At 35.0% G+C, this 18,503-nt stretch overlaps 1 protein-coding gene across 9 annotated transcripts in view; it reads left to right on the forward strand.

Moving 5' to 3' along the window:
* The window catches only part of LOC128223800 (uncharacterized), a 96,699-nt gene extending 83,463 nt beyond the window's left edge, over positions 1–13,236 (forward strand). For 8 of the 9 annotated variants that reach the window (XM_052933200.1, XM_052933208.1, XM_052933206.1 and 5 more), the window contains 4 exons: positions 1,700–9,987; positions 10,421–10,639; positions 10,986–11,177; positions 12,951–13,236. In XM_052933200.1, the coding sequence (XP_052789160.1) occupies positions 8,975–9,987; positions 10,421–10,639; positions 10,986–11,177; positions 12,951–13,158 (1,632 nt within the window). In that variant the 5' untranslated portion in view covers positions 1,700–8,974 and the 3' untranslated portion in view covers positions 13,159–13,236. The remainder of the gene's footprint in view (positions 1–1,699; positions 9,988–10,420; positions 10,640–10,985; positions 11,178–12,950) is intronic. The other variant, XM_052933202.1, reaches the window with a different exon arrangement.
* The last annotated feature ends 5,267 nt before the right edge of the window (positions 13,237–18,503 follow it).

An 18,503-nucleotide genomic window follows, 5' to 3' on the forward strand; every position in this document is an offset into this window, starting at 1 on the left:
GGAGTGCAGTGTACAGGAACCGCAATTCTATTTCAGCTAATTACAGAGTTACTGCCCTTTGTTACCTTTTCTTGTCCGGAGCATAACTTGAAAACTATTGGATGGAATTTAATAAAACTTCATACAGTGATAGATCATAATGAGGGGAAGTGTAGTGTACAGGAACCGCAATTCTATTTAAGCCAATTATAGAGTTATTGCCCTTTCTTACTTTTTTCTTGTCCGGAGCATAACTTGAAAACTACCGAATGAAATGTAATAAAACTTTATACAATGGTACAGCACAATGAGGTGTTCAGTATACATGAATCACTACACTATTTAAGCAAATTATTGCCTTTTTCTGTGTGTGTTTTTTTTGTCAAACTTTTGTCCGGACAGTAACTTAAAAACTCTTAGATGGAATAGCATAAAACTTCATACAATGATAAATCATAATGAGAGGCGGCGTTCGGAGGTATTAATCACCTTCAGTGATAGCTATAGTTTACAATGGAATGCTGCATATAAGTACATAGAGTATAGGCTGTCGTGTCCGGGCTGTAACTTTCCCTTGTATGGACAGATTTTAGAATGACTTGCCACATGTTTTCGACATACCAAGACGACGTGTCGGGTGCAAGACCCATGTCCCTACCTGTAAGGTGAAAGATACACTAAGTGTTTATTCACAATGGAATGCTGAATATGAGGACATAAGAGTGTTGGCTGTCAAGTATGGTTGGTATTTTTTCTATGCTCAGAGGCAATTTAAAATAACTTGCCATATGTATTTGACACATAAAGGCAAGATCAACTTTTTATATACTTGTCCATAGGTCAATGTCACCTTCGGGGGCATTCGTCACATACCGTGACAGCTTTTGTTCAATATTCTTTGAGAAACAAGCTATATTGATAACAAAGATTAAATTCTTTTACTCAGGTGAGCGATTTAGGGCCATCATGGCCCTCTTGTTTGGTAAGTATCATCTAATTTGATTATGGTGCAATATAAAATAGGTTTGATGTTAGGTTGCTTTTTAATAGTTTTATAGTAAGCTCGGTAACCAACCTTACAGTCTTAAATCAACGCTGGCAAAAATGATATTTAAATTGCATTTTTTCAAAACGTCACTCATTTGTTAAAGTTAAAGCATTTAAAACAATTATAACTAGAATACTAAATAATATTTAATCATATTTTTCAAAACAGTGTCATCCCACGCGATATTATACTTGCCAAGAAACAGGTATAAAGAATTTACCCTTTCCTCGGCGACATCTGATCACAGCCGCACTGTTGTTCACTTAATAGTAAAAAGAGGTCAAAACTGTGTTTTCTGGATGTATACATACATAGAAATTAAAATAAGTCATCGCCAAACAAACACAGCCGGAAAATATTCGCCTTCTAAAACATAAATTCCGTCCGGCGACAGTCACGGACCTTACAGAAACGCATTAGGCTGGTGTGATAACTAAGGATTGTACGAAATAAAATGTTGATAGTCTGGTATAGATTCCCCAAGGGTTCATCTAATAAACCAAATACATATTTAACTCCAGGGTACTTTCAAACCGGTGTCAGTAAACGGCGACAGGTGTAAATGTTAGTTGCACCGTCTTATTGAGAATGCATGAATACATTTCATTAACGACCTGTATTAATAAGGCTTCTTGATAAATGACTATAACGGCTACTTTCTCTCTTTCATAGGCCATTCAAAGCTTCGATGGAATAAATACTGCCGCACATTCACAGCAAACAAGTGCATTCATCTAGAACTTGAGGGGGAAATCTTTGTAAAAAAACAAGGCTACTATATAGTTTTGTCAACACTGAATGTTAATTCCACGAGCAGAAACCATACACCAGCAATATTCAGTCACAACGTTAATCTACAGGCACACGGATTTGGAACGACTGGTGTCCTTATGCAACGCAGAAGAACCATCAAAGAATCAGACGGTGCTGTCTTTACAAGTTTTATGTCCGCAGTTTTCAAGTTGCAAAAAAATGATGGGATCTCTGTGTCTGTCAGCCACCCGGAATATGTAGCTCGTAACTCTACTGGTGACAATTTTATTGCATACTTTACCTACGATTTAAACTAAAGTATTGCAAAAAAAATCTTTAAATAAATATATATCCAGTAATTTAAAAACATTGGCGTGTCTCTGTACATCGCATGATAAACACATCGCGGCAATTATTAAGAAGCGATTTGGAAAAGCATTTCGAAAGCATAATTATTTATCGAATTTTAATAATGTTGACAAGTCAGGCTATTGAAAAATGATCTGTTTGTAATGATGTCGGGAGCTCTTGTGAAACGTTGTAATTATATTTGTGTTTTAAACTTTTGGTTAGAAATCCGTTTGTACCAGCCATTCAAATTTAAGTTTACAGAGGCTGCCTTTTAATAGTAGATTTTCTAAAGAAAGCTTTGTTTTTGTTTTCTTATAGCAAAATTGATTTCGTGGCTTCTGTTTCACTTTTCGTGGAAGAATCTTTGAGCACCGGTGTTGAATAGTTGTAAAAATGGTATCATTTTTTTGCAAAGGGGCTTAAAAGTAAAAAAAATCTTTTTTTTTGGTTCGAATCATTCATCCGGGACGATCATTAACTTATAAGCAGTTTCAGCAAAACACATCCTAAAACGGAATAAGGAGTTTGTATTGTTCGATGACTCATTTTTTAATATAAATACTATTATGTAGTGAAGTTAATGTATTGTTCTCGGTAAACAAACATTTTAATCACATTTAGTAGGCAGTGAATATTACTGTTCGCTCACGTGTTAAATTGCTAGGTAAAACAGGTGATGCCATTGAATGTTTTACTCGTTGTCAGGCAAGGTGAACGTTTGAGTCCATTTTTATTTGATATGTATCTAATCGATATAGAGGAAGAGATGATGACAAAATGTACGAATGGCTTTGATGTTAATACATTAAAATATGACATATTCCATTTAATAACATAAAAGTTCCGTCAAATTTTGAAAAGTGGGACTAGATCTAACTATGACAACAAGTGAATGTAAATGTTATTTATACAATTAAAGAATCATTAATAAAATTTATAGAAATTTAATTTCCATGAGATTATTCTACCTATAATCGAAAAAAACGGATGTTTTAAAGAAGGCAAGAAGATATTTTTGACAGACACAAGTACCCGTTTTCCCATATAGGCAAGTATAGATAGGCCTGAACCTAACTTACAACAACAATTTACTACTTTTTTCCTTGAACATCGAGACTTTTAAAGTCTATGGATATATTGGCAAACTATAAAACATCTTGATTTCATATACATGTGCCGTCTAAAGGATTAAAAATAAAAGGATTTAAAAAATACTCTACGTGGATTGTGCGTCTGTCAAAAAAAGACGTTCGCGAAAGTATGGTAAACATTTTAAATGTGTACAGCATATTGCTAAAAAGAGAGTAATTCAGTGGTTAATAACATTATTACCCTGTGAGAATGATCAGTTTTACGCTTAATTGGGTATTTAGTTGTTAAACTGTTTTAACAATGTTGCGAAAGTCTTTTCTGTCAATTTTAGAAATTGACGTTCGCATCCTTTGCTCCTTTTACGCGATTGCTTCCGCTTACACACTGTCTTAAAAGATACAACGGTCCGAACCAATTGTTTCCGAATGACACAATATGGCGGAAGCTGTGGCAGTTGATGTTTAGGTCAGGCTTTTTTTGCGTTTATTTTCGTGTCTGTCAACAAAATATGATGATCGCAACTATTGGCGTTAGCAACCAAGGGCTAGATTTATAGCGTTTCAAATCGTATACAGGTTAATATCACTTATTAAAGGTCATTTGTCGACATTAAATCGACGACCTTGTTGTCCGCGATGTTGATGGTGGTAACATTTTCGAGTTTCGTTCTCCGGCTGTTTCGTACGTCATATATTGACGGAAAATGTTGTTGCTAACATTCAATATTGACGGATTCAATTGTTGCGACCGTCATTCTTTGACACCGATTATTGTTGCGATCGTCATTATTTGACAACTGCAGTGTTGCTAACGTAATGCATAGACAGAATTTCCTGATGCGTTCGTCATGTTTTGACAACTGTTGTGGTGCTATCGTCATGTATTGACAGAAGTCATGATGTCAACGCCATGCTACTTTAGACTCTCATTTATTGAATAAAGAAACTTGGTTAAAAGAATTTAAAAAATAAACAAAAAATGTATTTATTATTGTGCAGTGAAGAACCTGTTTACACAGCTTATTTAAATGTGCTGTAAGAAATATAATTAAATACTTTTAGCAAAATCGTGTTGACCATGTGTACATTTAATCAGGAGAAGAGTTATAATATCTTTTATTATAACAGAACATTAATTAATTTTGTGTAAAGAATTTGAATTAAGATGTTGTTACTTGACTCCTTTGAAAAATGATTAGAGTAAATAGAGAATTCTAACATGACACGCGACTTTGTCACAATAAACAAAGAACAAATCTAGCATTGTTGATTGTGCAAAAAAAACGGCTGGACAAATGGCGCCACTTTGTCAAGTTCATGACATCATTGTTTACTTAAAGACGTCTGGTTGCTAGTGGACGTCGGTTACAACACGCGTTAGAATATAGTTCTGCATATTTGAGATTGATACAGAGTTATAGTCATGTTAGAATGAAAATAATCGATGCATTCTTGTTGTTCATCGTCTGATATATCACTTTGTGCAAATCGTTCGGATGCTTGTACATTTAACCACTCAGGCTACGCCCTCGTGGTCAAATTCCTGCGCATCCGAACTCTTTGCACACCTTGATATATTAGACGATGAACAACGCGAATGCATCGATTATTTTTTAATCTTAATATACTGAAAGCGAAATGACTGAATAATATGGGGCTAGCCATATATTTAAGTCAAGTTATTATGATCGCCTTGTTGTCGTCGTCTTTGTCATTTATGCATCGTCCCAAAACTTTAACCTGACCTCATAACTCAAAAACCGTTCAACATTTTCAAACGAAACTTGGTGTACACTATATTCCTAGGAGCAAAACACGTATATCTATACAAAGTCACATAACTCTGGCTTTAATAATTACTAAGTTATTCCCTTGTCGAACTTAAAAAACCCGACGAGCATTGGCACTACCTCTGAAATGCTTTTGTCAAGTTAATTGTGTGATTTTTAAGCTGTGACACCCTGAACTGACAGACAACTGGTGCAACAAACTGTACGCTCGGGCAGTTTCCAAGCAATGTCACATATAGAGGATATTAAATGAATGTATGTTGAGGATTTAATTTATTGATCGAGTTGGATAAAATATATTTCTATCCATCGAGTCATTGTGATAGCCTTGGCGTTGTCTGCGTCGTCATCGTCTGCGCAAAAAAAACCTTTAACCTTACCTCATAACTCAAATGGAACTTGATAGATATATTCCTAGGAAATGGAACACATATCTATACAAAGTCACATAACTCTGGCTTTATTATTACTGAGTTAAATGCCCCTTTTAAAAAAAGACGAGCGTTGGCACTCGCTCTGTGTTGCTCTTGTTATCACATAGTATTTGTTGTTTCCGGGTTAATTAAACCTTCAAGAATTTTCTTATCTTACACACATGTTTACAAGACAAGAAATGACGCCATAGCTTAATCATGCTATATTGTACCAAATGACGTCACAATACACGACGTTACTTTCAGCTTATTCTGCTAACAGTTAACTAGTTTAAGTATCATTCATACTCTTCAATATGTGATAAAAATAATCTTACACTCGTTGTCTTATAAGATAAGCTGTTCTTAAACGCGTCTAGACTAAAATGTTACTTAGCTCCCAAAGGCTTATCTCAAACGACAACTCGTGTAAGATCCAATATGTATCACATAAACACCGCAAGGCATTGTTATGGAAGAAATTTGTATTTCTGCTGTCCTTCTGCCCTATAAATGTATTTGGCGCTAAAATGTTTACATCATTTATGGTAACGTCATCAGGTTTTCATGAATTCTCACAGAAATTATCAGTGCTTGTGTAGTTCAGTGGCTATAGAAACACTATTTTGCCATTGGGAATGGTGCCCTATACCAGAAGTAGATACACATGTATAAGATAAAACAGCCCATGGTTCCCAAGGGTTGACTAAAATTACCCAAGCTTTGTTCTTAATTTCAGATCCACCTGCTAGAAAATGAATAGATCAACGACTTTTCGAAATAAACTTAAAGGAAGATGATCCTGACAGATACAAAGCGTATTTGGACAAGCAGAAATTGCGAATGAAGGAGAGGAGAGAAAAACAGAAGAAAGAATTGCAAAAGAAAAATCCATCTGAAGCTGCAAAGCTACAAAAACAGCATGAACTGCTACTTCAGCGTGAAAGACAACAAAAGTGGTTAGATAAAAAGAAAATGGAGGCCAATGGCTCTATCAAAACTCCGCCAAGGTCAGTAAAAAAATCAGTTGTTGCAACAAGACACAGTATTGAGTCAAAAAGGTCTTACAATCGAGAAATGAAAAGGAAAGAAAGACTCATGCAGTTGACCAAAAGAAAATGTGGATAAGAAAAAGGGACAGAGAGAGGAAAGGTTTGAAGAGAGAGGCTTTGAAGAGAGAGAAAGCTTCTCACATACAGCCTGCAAGTTCAGTCACTAGCCCAGTCAACCCTTTTACTTTAAAGAGAACGGAATGGAATATAACAAGTAAAGTACGAAGAAAGTTGCCAAACTCACCTGGAAAATTTGCAAAAGTCATTTCAAACCTAAAACAAAGAGCAAGTCCAAGGAAAAAGAAGGCGTTAGATGACCTTAAAGAAGCCCTTTCTGTGAAAAAGAGAAAGGTAGATAAGAATCGGCGAAACAATAGCTCATGTAAGGCAGCAACACGGCTTGTTAAGAAAAGTTTTTTGAAACGCAAAAGTAGAGTAGATGTTTTGGGGATCCGGAAGTTTTTCATGAGAGAAGATATATCACGCATACTGCCGCAGAAACGATATGCAACCAAAGATGGTAATGGGTACGCTATGCAAGTGTCGCTAAAGGCAGCTCACTCGAAATACAATTTTGAAAATCCTACCAAAGCAGTGAGTCTGGGAAAGTTTGCTGCCCTGCGAAAAAGAAATGTCCGTCTTTTAAAGATTTCATTCCGGGAGTATTGCTGCTGTGTCTACTGTATTAATGTAAGATACAAGATGCTTTCCCTTACTAAGGCCATGGCAGATCCAGAAAAGATGAAGAGTACCAATGAAATGGATATTCCAAATATTGTCTTGTGTCCAAAACGTGATGGTCAACAATTTCATGATCCTGCATCAATGGTATTTGCAAGGACTGCAATAGTCATATGAGCAAACTGTCTGAGTACTACAAAAGCGTCCCTGAGGAAAAAACATTAACATGGTGCAGATGGGTGTATGAGAAAAATGACATGGGTAAAAGTAAGCGTGTGGTTGTTACAAAAAAAGGAACAAAACAAGAATGTCTGAAGGAGTTTCTGGAACATGACATACTGAAGGCAGCTCAAGGTACAAACATCTTTCAACATCTGCATACAGCAATTTGGCAATCAAATCAATTTAATAAGATTAAACAGGAACTTCCAAACAGGGATATATTGCAAGTGATGGATTTTGCTAAAAACAGGGAGGTGAAGTACCAAGATGAGGTAAAGTCTGCCTTTTATACCGCCAGTCAAATAACATTACATCCCATAGTGACATATTACAAATCAGACATTGGTCTCGTCAGACATTCGAGTATAGTCATATCTGAGGACAACGGGCATGATTATCATGCGGTTAACCATTTCGCACAGGTTGTTGACCATGAACTAGAAAATACTCTAGGCTACAAGCCCAACAGAAAAGTGATATTCAGTGATGGGTGCAGTGCACAATACAAATCCAAAGGACCACTAGCTGACATTGCCCACTCAAATGATACAAAAATCAACAGAAACTTTTTTGGATCAGAACATGGTAAAGGTGATTGTGATGCAGAAATTGGCGTTTTAAATAAAGCTGTAGACAGGGCTATTGTAGGAAGACATGCACAAATAAATAACGCCAATGAACTTTACAAGTACTGTAAACAAAACTTAGAATTAGATGACATTCTTTCGAAAAGAACTTTTCATTTTGTTGGTTTGGGAGAAATCAACAGAGATAGACCAGATGTTACAAATGTTAAAACAGTTCCAAATACAAGAAAGCTACACCAAGTGCTGAATATTAGGTCAGTCAAAGACAAACTGAAAGTTAGAAATCTATCATGGTTTTGTAACAATTGTGAGGTGGATGACCCGGACTGCTTAAATGCTAAGTATGTGAATACTTTTGAAATAAAGACCCTTGTGCCTGAGAGACTGAAATGCCAGGAAAGCCAGCCCGCTCCAGATACAGTGTCGTCTCGTCGAAATGGTCCAACAAGAAAAACCAAGCCAAAAACCAGGCAGTGCGATGTCCAGAAAAGACAATCCACTGAATCAGATACAGATTCAGATTCATCTCATCGAAATGGTCAAACAAAAAAAACCAAGCCAAAAACCAAGAAGTGCGATGTCAAGAAAAGACAATCCACTGAATGAGATACAGATTCAGATTCATCTCATCAAAATGGTCCAACAAGAAAAACCAAGCGAAAAACCAAGAAGTGCGTTGTCCAGAAAAGACAATCCACTGATCCAGATACAAAGTCATGTCATCGAAATGGTCCAACAAGAAAAACCAAGCCAAAAACGAGGCAGTGCGATGTCCAGAAAAGACAATCCACTGAATCAGATACAGATTCAGATTCATCTCATCGAAATGGTCCAACAAGAAAAACCAAGCCATAACCAAGAAGTGCGTTGTCCAGAAAAGACAATCCACAGATCCAGATACAGAGTCACCTCGAGGAAATGGTCAAACCGGAAAAAGCAGTTCCATCTGTTTCAAAACTGTGATTGAGACATTGGAACAAGCAACCACATTTCAGGAGTTAAAGCAAATGGTGATGTACTTCAGACAAGAAAATGTTATGAAGGATATAGAATTACAAGGACAATCATACAATGTTGTTCAGCTATCTGCATGCATTGACCAATATGCAAAAGATCTGATGCCAGATGAAGTTTGGGAACCAGAAATTTTGAGAGTACCAGTAAGAGTTGGGGCTGATGGCAATTGCCTACCTCGTTGTGGCTCAATTTTCTCTTTTGGATCAGAAGACCATCATCAAGAAATACGAGCAAGAATAGTAATAGAAATGGTTGAGAATTCGGACATTTATCTTGATTACAAGTTTCTGTCACAGGGCCGAGATGAAAACTCTGAAATTAGGGCTGAGCAGCTACCGAACCATTTTGCAATGTATTCGGATAAATTTATGCCTGGCAGCCAGTTATCTCCATCAAAAATCAGATCCATATATGAACAAGAAGTTCTAGATATCTGCCAAAACTCTGTCTACATGGGAATCTGGCAATTGTTCGGGCTTGCTTCAGTACTTGGTTGTAATGTGCAGTCTGTATACCCTAATCTCGGAAATCCTCATGTCAGAGAAGACTTGAACAGGCTTATAAAGCCAAGAGGAACAGAAACCAAAGAACGTGTTCATATCCTGTGGACAACAACAAGGACTGATATGTTGGCTAGTAATTGGGTTCCCAACCACTTTGTTCCCCTGTTGCCCATTAGCAAACATTCTGATGAAGTTCTGTTCTCAGACTCTGAGGAGGAAATAGATGAATCACTATCTGTATTGGAATTTCTACAGAATTGGGAAGATAACAGAGCTAATCCAGATGATGAAGGCCTGTCAACAAAACAGTATATGACAGAGCAATATGACCAGGCAAGAGATGACATTATGACAGACCAGTCAGAGATTCCAACAGGTTGGCCTGATGAGCAGATGAGCCAAACAGAGGGCCAGTCAGTATTAGACAACCCCATGGAGACAAGTCCCATAGCAGATCCAGACAGTCAAGCCTATCTGCCGGATAGCCTAGATGGCTCAAGGTAAGTTGAAATGTGAATTATCTGTCTAAGCAGCAATGATCAGAGGTCAAGATAACTGATGCATAAAGCTCACATTTTCTGCCATGTCATTTGCTCTAAAAATAATCCTTTTTGCAACTATCTGCTGATACTGTTTCAACCAAACATTGTAACGACGTTACCATAGGCGACGTTAGCCTTTTCACAGTTAATCTATAGGGCAGAGGGACTGCGGAAATGCACTTTACCGCTAAAAACTATGCCTTGATGAAGTATATATGTGAGAATAATCACATTCATGTTTGTTAATTATCTTTTTTTAATAAAATAGTGGGCGGAAAAAAAAATGATGTTGTTTAGAACTTGTTTAGAAAACTTGATAATAAATGAGCACTCATGTAAATCTTTTTATTGCTTGAGTAGATAATTATCTTCATTTATGTAATAATTTCAGGTACATTCCTCAGTATGATGGCCATGTGACAGAGCCATATGACCAGAAAAGAGATGGCTCCGACATTCAGACAGTCAAGCCAGACAGTCCATCCTGTGGGCCTGATCTTTGGATGAACCAACCAGTGGGCCAGCCAGTATCAGACAATCCCATGGAGACTAGTTCTTTAAAGCATCAAGACAGTAGACCTTATCTGCTTGAGAGCCCGTCAAGCTCTAGGTATGTTGAAATATGAATCGTAGCATGAATTTATCTTATCAAAATGTTAAGCATTTAAACCATCTATATATAAACATACATGCTCTGGTCAATTATTAACCCTTGGCTTGCTAATTGCGGCCAAAGTACCATTTGCAAACAGCTGGGATCCAGATAAGACGCCAAGTAACTCGCAGTCTCATCAGGACCCAAGATGCTTGACACCTTGTCAACATTTCTAAAAAATATGGAGTATTTTTTTTAGATTTCAAAAACATCGGCTTTTTGAGTTTGCTCATGCCCAAACTTTCGAAGCAAGGATAGAGTTAATCCTTCATTATATCTGCATATATATATATGATTTCAGGTATACAACATCTCTTGATGACTTAGTAGCTGAACTTGACCAGGCAAGAGAAGATGCTGTCACTCTGCCAATCCAGCCAGAGAGCCAGACCGGTCAGCCCAATGAGTGGACCAGACAGTATCCGGACCAAGACCAGACAGCATCCGACAACCCAATGGACCAATCAGATACTCAGCTCATTACTAAAGCAAGGTTTGATTGTTTCCTGATTTCTATCATGTATCATTACAGTTAAAGTCACTTTTATAATGGTCAAATGCAAAGCTAGATCATTGAACTTCTTAGGCCATGAAACAAACGCTATGATCGTTGTTTTGTTCACAATATTTCAGTATTTCTTTACAAGTTTCTCCTTATTGAAAGTAAATTGATTCTCAAGCTTGCAGATTTATATTTCTTTGTTTAATTGATACTTTTGGTGTTTGATGATGTAATGTTATATCTTACTAGTGTTCTCTGGTTTTATTAAACTGTCATAATGAAAATGAAGAAAGGTCATTTTGTGTGGTTGGCCACAACAGCACACACTGGCCTTTTTTTCATTTGCATAATGACAGTTCAATAAATCCGGAGGATAATGCTGAACATTGTTCAATAATCACTTAATAGGTACGACATTGGAACCCATATTTTGGTAGCTAATGGGGAAAAAAAACATACCTGCAGTAGTAAGTGTAAATAGTTGGTTGTTAAATTATTTATAACATGGCCTAAAACAAACTGTGCAAACTATGTAAATTCATTTTTTTAACCGTGTGCACTCTACGGTGGGACTTCATAAACTGTTTTGAATCAGTAAATACACTGAGTAACTCGGTTGCTTAACTGGTTTAAAACTGATTTAAACTGAGGGTCTGCATATGACGATTTTTGTTGATTTGTTGAACTCTAGCTAATGTTATTTCTTATAGTTCTAATATACATGTATACCATATACATCTGATCATCTCATATTTTACGGTATCCAATATTGACCAAGAATCAGTTTAAAAATCATAAGGAAGTGTGTTTTGAAATTTTGCATCATTGACTTCTTATTGTTCATGAAAAGATCAGGAAATATAGTGTAAAGAATAAAATATAAAGGCCATGTTTGTTAAATGTTTGGGATTTCCTCCTTTCTTTGTTCATTCTTTATATAGTACAACCTCTCTAAAGCAGCCATTCTTTAAACAGGCAAGGATTGACACAAAGGCAAGTGGTTGCCTAATGCAGGATAAAAATAATGCAAAAAGCGTTTTCTGTATTGCGTTCAGCCTGCATTAGGTAGCCACCTGTCTTAAGTTAAGTTGCTTTTTGGTGGCCCCTATAGATCTGGTTGACAATGTTTGGGTTTCTTGTCAGTTAATGTATTTATGAGAGCATACTATGTATGAACCATGCCATGAATAATACTGTTTGTGGATTTATTAAAATAGTGTCGACATGGACAAACATTTATGTTTTGCGGACAAACACTTATGTTTTGCGGCTGGTCTTTGACTTAAATTTAATATACGCTACTCTTTACAAAACCCTCATTATATATTTCCTTACAGAATGGTTCATGATATTGTTTATACTGTTCTTGATTTATTTTTCGGACAATTAAATGACTGCATTTTTTTCTTTTTAAATGAGCTTAAATTGGCTTTTAAATGATTCATACATTCACAATCTATTTTTTGTGGAAATGACATCAGTTTCAACAAATTGGATCTCAGATTATGTTCTTTTGATGTGTTTTATCTGGATTCAAACTATTAGCACAAGAGTTTGTACTCAACATTTTATAACTCCTCCTTAGTACTGAAAAAGTAACCGTCTGAACCTCTGTATTTTCTCACAACTTTGTTGGCATATGTGACCAGCCTTTTTATTGAAACTCAAACCTTAGGTCATTGCAAAAAGTTTAGATCCAGACTAATGTCTGATAACTGATATATGTTATTAAGGTTATCATAATGATGTTGTTGTTTTTTTCAGGTTGTTGATGGACCGACGGATCCGCAGTTTGGAATTTGGGCCCAATATTTCAAAAAATCTAGGAGTGTGTGGATCCTCAATGATGAACAATATTTCATTTTATTTTCTGATATTGTTCAATGCTTGGAGGTTCCATCTATTGGCAACGCTGGATCTCGCATTTATTATTCTTTTCCAGATTTTTTATAAACTTAAATGCCTCGTTTGATATAATCCGAGCCTTCTCTGCCCCTAAACCAGCCCTTTTTAAGATTTTTGATATTTCATGTTTCTGGCACACGTAGGGTCAGAGGAATTTCTATGGTGAAAATGTGGGACTCTCACATTTTCACTATAGAAATTCCTCTGACCCTACACCAGCCACATAAAATATCAAAAATCATATAAAGGGCTGCTTTAGGGGCAGAGGAGGCTCAGATTAAGTTTGAGGTTCAGGGTACCTAAACCATGGGTTGGGGTTAGACATAGTTATGATGATATACATGTTTGTTAATGTTTATAACAGGACTCCAGATGAGCGTGTGTATCTGAGTTATTTTTCTGTGCGTATCTGAGTTATTTTTCGATCAGTTTCAATATTTCTCAACCAAACCATTTGTTGTTAACATTCATAAGATAAGAATCGTCTTGGAAAAGACGAGTCCTATGAATGGTCACAACATAGAGTTTGGTCGCTAAATAAGTGTTTTAAAATTTGCGATGTACACACCTTATCTGGGACTCTGATATAGATGAATCAGCTATTGGACACAAATTCAGAATAATAACAACGAATTATGAAGGGATTTCATATAATCAGTCTTTACATATAGTGATATCAGCTGCAAACAGCTCAGATCCATATATATCAGATGCAAAGTTTATACTTTGTTTATGATCTGGATCCAATCTGTTTGACACTTTGACCAAAGCATGTGTAGTTTCTCAAAACATTTGGTAGCCAATACATTTGAACTAGCATGATGCTGGTATGTATATGATTATCTATAGGATATATATAGTATATATTGAGATATATCGATGAATAAAGAGTGATTGAAAATGAAGAATGGTTGCTATGGTGAGCCCCCAGGTCCACAAGATTTGATTTGTGGTTGCCCGGTTAACCAGTCAAGTTATTTGACTAGGGGATGTTTTCAGCACTACTGACTACATTATCAAGATGTTAAAAATGTTCATAATTCTGTAACAGCTGTATGCTGCTTAATTCACATTAAAATACTAGTGCTGAAAATATCCCAGCCCAATACGGATGAGGATGTGCAAGGATGAGGTTATGTGCAAACTAAGGTTTTGTGCAAACTAAGCACTATTATGATGTTCAACCGACCTGGCTGAGATATCTATATGACACCCAGTATAGCACATGAAATGGGCATTTAACCCTACATTGGTAATGTTACACTTTTACTTTATCCGAGAATTTACAGGTAGGGAGCTTGGATTGAAAATTGATTTCCCATGCAGCACGAATGGTATGAATGGAATAACATAACATTACAGATAATGGCAATATCCCAATATACAATTATGGTACGATCCTTGCTATAAATAAAACTGCCAGGTGCTATAAATAAAACTGCCAGGTCGGTTTAAATGGTAAATTTATACTAGCTATGGAAAGCAACCTTGATACCACATGCTTACACAATACACACAACATCCGTCTACCATGCTGATATGTTACAAAGCACCATAGCATACAACAGAGGGTAGTTAATGGGTTAAGGGCACATACATAATGTTGTCAATTTATCCTATTCACAATAAAATATCAACATGATAAGGATTAGATGACTAGCTGATCCTGATCAAAACTGTCCATAAGTAACATTAGCAGAATGGACAACTGTCCATTTGTAACATTAGCAAAAAACATAATGTAGCGATATAGGTACTTTTTTGTTTAATAAAAAAAAATCATCTATAGATATAACTAACAAGGAACTGCTATATTATATTTGTTTAATAAATGATCAGTACAAGTTATGTAGTATTGCTTCAAATGAATGTTTTTGATTTTGTGCTAATGTTACTACAAACGGGCAGTGTTTTTTTGCTAATGTTACATCATGCTAATGTTACTATTTTCCGTCCTCTCTTCATTGCAAAAACGAAATTTTCAATAACTTTATTTATTCTAGAACTAATCTTTATAAATCCAAATAGTAACGGTAATATGTTATTACATTTTGACAAATATTTTAATCTTTTTAAAGTTTTATTACATAAAAAAAGAAATAACCGCGATGTTATTTTTCCGTCTTATCCGTCTCATGTGAAAAACATTATTTTTGGGGAAGATTCATCAAAATTCTCAAAAAAGTTCAATTAAACAGATTCCAGAATTCAAAATGTTCCATAAATCCTCAATTTTGCCATAATAATGTTAGCAACAATTTATTCCGTCAAAATTTTATGTTTGCAACAGGTTGTTCTGTCAAAAAAAGATGTTGGCAACAACTTGTTCCGTCAAAATTTTATGTTTGAAACAGGGTGTTCTGTCAAAAAGAGATGTTAGCAACAATTTGTTCCGTCAAAAGTTTATGTTTGCAACAGGTTGTTCTGTCAAAAAGTGACATTATCAACAACAACAAAAATTGAATAACTTTGTATCTGAAATGTTTTCTGCTAATATAGTATTTGATTTAGCACAAAGTTTTCATGTTTTATCAACCTGATGAAATGTTTATTACAATAATGTAAGAAACTCTTGAATATTTCAACAAATTTGAAGTTGCGAACATAAAAATGTCTGTCAAATATTCCGTCAAAAAATGATGTTAGCAATCTTGAATTTAAATATTTAATTAAAAGCAAACTAAATTAGCTATAACTTTTATTTTTACATGCTTTCTTTTACATTATCATTATCTTGCATGACAAGTTAAAAAATAAACAGGTTTTGAATTCAGATAAAAAATTTTATCTGGGAGCGATTTCCACACTGTTAAATGGAATATGTCATATACTTGTTGATTTATGCAGACGATATAGTTATTTTTGCAACTACACCAGACGACAGTCAAATTAAGATTTTCTGGAGCAATACCGTAAACGCTGAAGATTTATTGTTTATTGAGATAAAACAAATGTAGTTGTGTTTAGAAAATGATGCAGACTGCCTAATGAATTTTACTTCTGTTATGACGGTGGGAATATTGATATTGTTAACAAATATTGTTATCTGGGTATTGTTTTCACGCCTGGTGGTTCGTCTTATTAGATAGTCATATATAGCTATATTTAAGTTATATTTATTACATTTCACTAATATCTCCGTAGAACATCGTTTAGATTTTTTTAATAAATTGGTTAAGTTTATCTCATTTGATGGGTGTGGAGTTTGTGGATTTACAGATGCATTATGTTTTGAAAACACTATTAAAAGTCAAGACATCAACACAGAATGATTTTGTTTATAATGAACTGGAAATATTAGATTTTGTTCATCTACGTTGTATCGAAGAATGTATACTGGTTTAGTTTAAACAAATTTTATTCATCAGCGTATACACACATTACATAAAGACAAACAGAAAACACATGTACAATCTAGAAAAGGATTAGAACGAAAGATAAATATATCTTAAAAAGTTCTTTTTTTCAAAAAAATACTTGTTAAAAGTAATAGAGTACGCGGATAGAAAATTTACTAATAATATGTATACAATTATCTTAAAAGACATTGATATTAAACCAAGTAAAACAGAACAGGGCTGCTAGTTAAGAGACATGCTGTATAATTTTGGATTCAATAAGTAGTTATTAGCTCGTTTAAAGCAAAGGTTCAAAGATAAATGTATTCAAAACCTAAATAGTCCTCTAAATGAATCATTTAGAGTTACGTTTTAAAGATATTTCGATAGATTGATTTGAATTCGAAACGTACTTGAACATTGTTAATGTAGAAAAACACGGAAATGCTACGTCACGTTTAAGACTTAGTTATCATCGTATACTTATGGAAACCGAAAGATGGTCAAATGTGCCAAGAGAAAACAGGATCTGTTATTTATGTCAAGTAACTTGAAAAATGAATACCATTTTTTGATGGATTGTAACCTGTTAAATAATATTAGAGATATATATATAAAACGATATTATAAAATAAGGCTTATAAATATGTGTAAGACTGTACAACCTTTGCTGTCCGAGAAGGTTTAGTACTTGCCTTCTTGTTTTCGATGATGTTCAAAATATAAAATTGAATATGGCGTCCTTACATAACTAAGCTTTCAGTGCTTTGATTTTATGAACTTATTGGAGATTTATGTTCTCTTTAAAACCGTTTTTTTTCTGCTGGCTATTGATGTTCCATCGTGTGACGTCTCTTTCCTTAAATTTTACTTAGGTTATCATTTGGAAGAACAGTTTAGCTAGTACATGTCTTTTTATTTTTAATAATGTTTTCTTTATTTGATCCCAATTTTAGTACAGTGATGCTTTTAATTATGAAACTCAATGATCTCACAGTTTTAAACCTTTTATTTGCTAAGACAGACTGTGTGTTATGCTCATAGTTTCAAACAATAATTGCATCGTATCTTTGATATTTTTTTTGCATTAGGTACTATGAATTGTATTCCTTCGTCTGCAGATAGAGTTGGGATTCATACTCATTGAAGTACTTTAGGTTTACGTCTTAGTTTATTACGATTTGTTTTATTTTTAAGTTTAAGTTAATGCATACTTTGATAAGTACATTTACATATTACTGACCGTTCCAGGGCGGTACCTAACAATCCTTGATAAACTCACCTAGTTTTTATTACCTCACCTGAGCATAAAGTGCTCTAGGTGAGCTTTTGTGATCGGTCTATGTCCGTTGTCTGTCGTCCGTCGTCCAGCCTCAGTAATTGCTTATAATTGTCATCTCCTAAACCACTTGGACAATCTTAATGAAACTTAATAGGAATGATCCTTGGTTGGAGCTCTTTAAAAATTGTTGAAAGAAATGAATTCAATGCGGAACTCTGTTTGCCATGACAACCTAAAGAAAAATATTCAAACTTATCTTGACAAAAACCATGAGACCTGTAGCTTTGGTATGTAAGTTCACTATAAATACATTGTGTTATGTAAAGTTTACTCTTTTAGCAAGGGCAGAAAATCTTGCTATATGATCTCCCTTTCTGTTGAGGAGTGCATTGCCTATTTTAAGTTTTTCTATTTTTAGTAATTAGGGATTATATATGGGTATTCATTTTTACCCAATGATGAATTTAATAATCAGACTTTACCATTGAACTACATGTAGACCATTGTAATTTGCAATCTTATCTTATATGTGGTTAGTGAATTCACCTTATATAAACAAGACTTTCATGCATAGATGGAAAGAAATGTTCTGTTGGATAGCAAGTGAGACAAGGTAACTAGGTTATTCCGGAAATAGTTCAATCAAATCCTCATAGTTCATTGCAGTTATATATTTTATTGGATGGTGCGCTGTCCGTTGTTCGTATGTCTTACACTATTGCTTGTGAAAATAAAATTACGCCTCTGTGACCTTTTGACCTACTTTCTTATCTTTGATGATATAGTTTTTAA

This window comes from Mya arenaria, chromosome 17 (assembly GCF_026914265.1).
Source record: "Mya arenaria isolate MELC-2E11 chromosome 17, ASM2691426v1".
NCBI lineage: Eukaryota > Metazoa > Mollusca > Bivalvia > Myida > Myidae > Mya > Mya arenaria.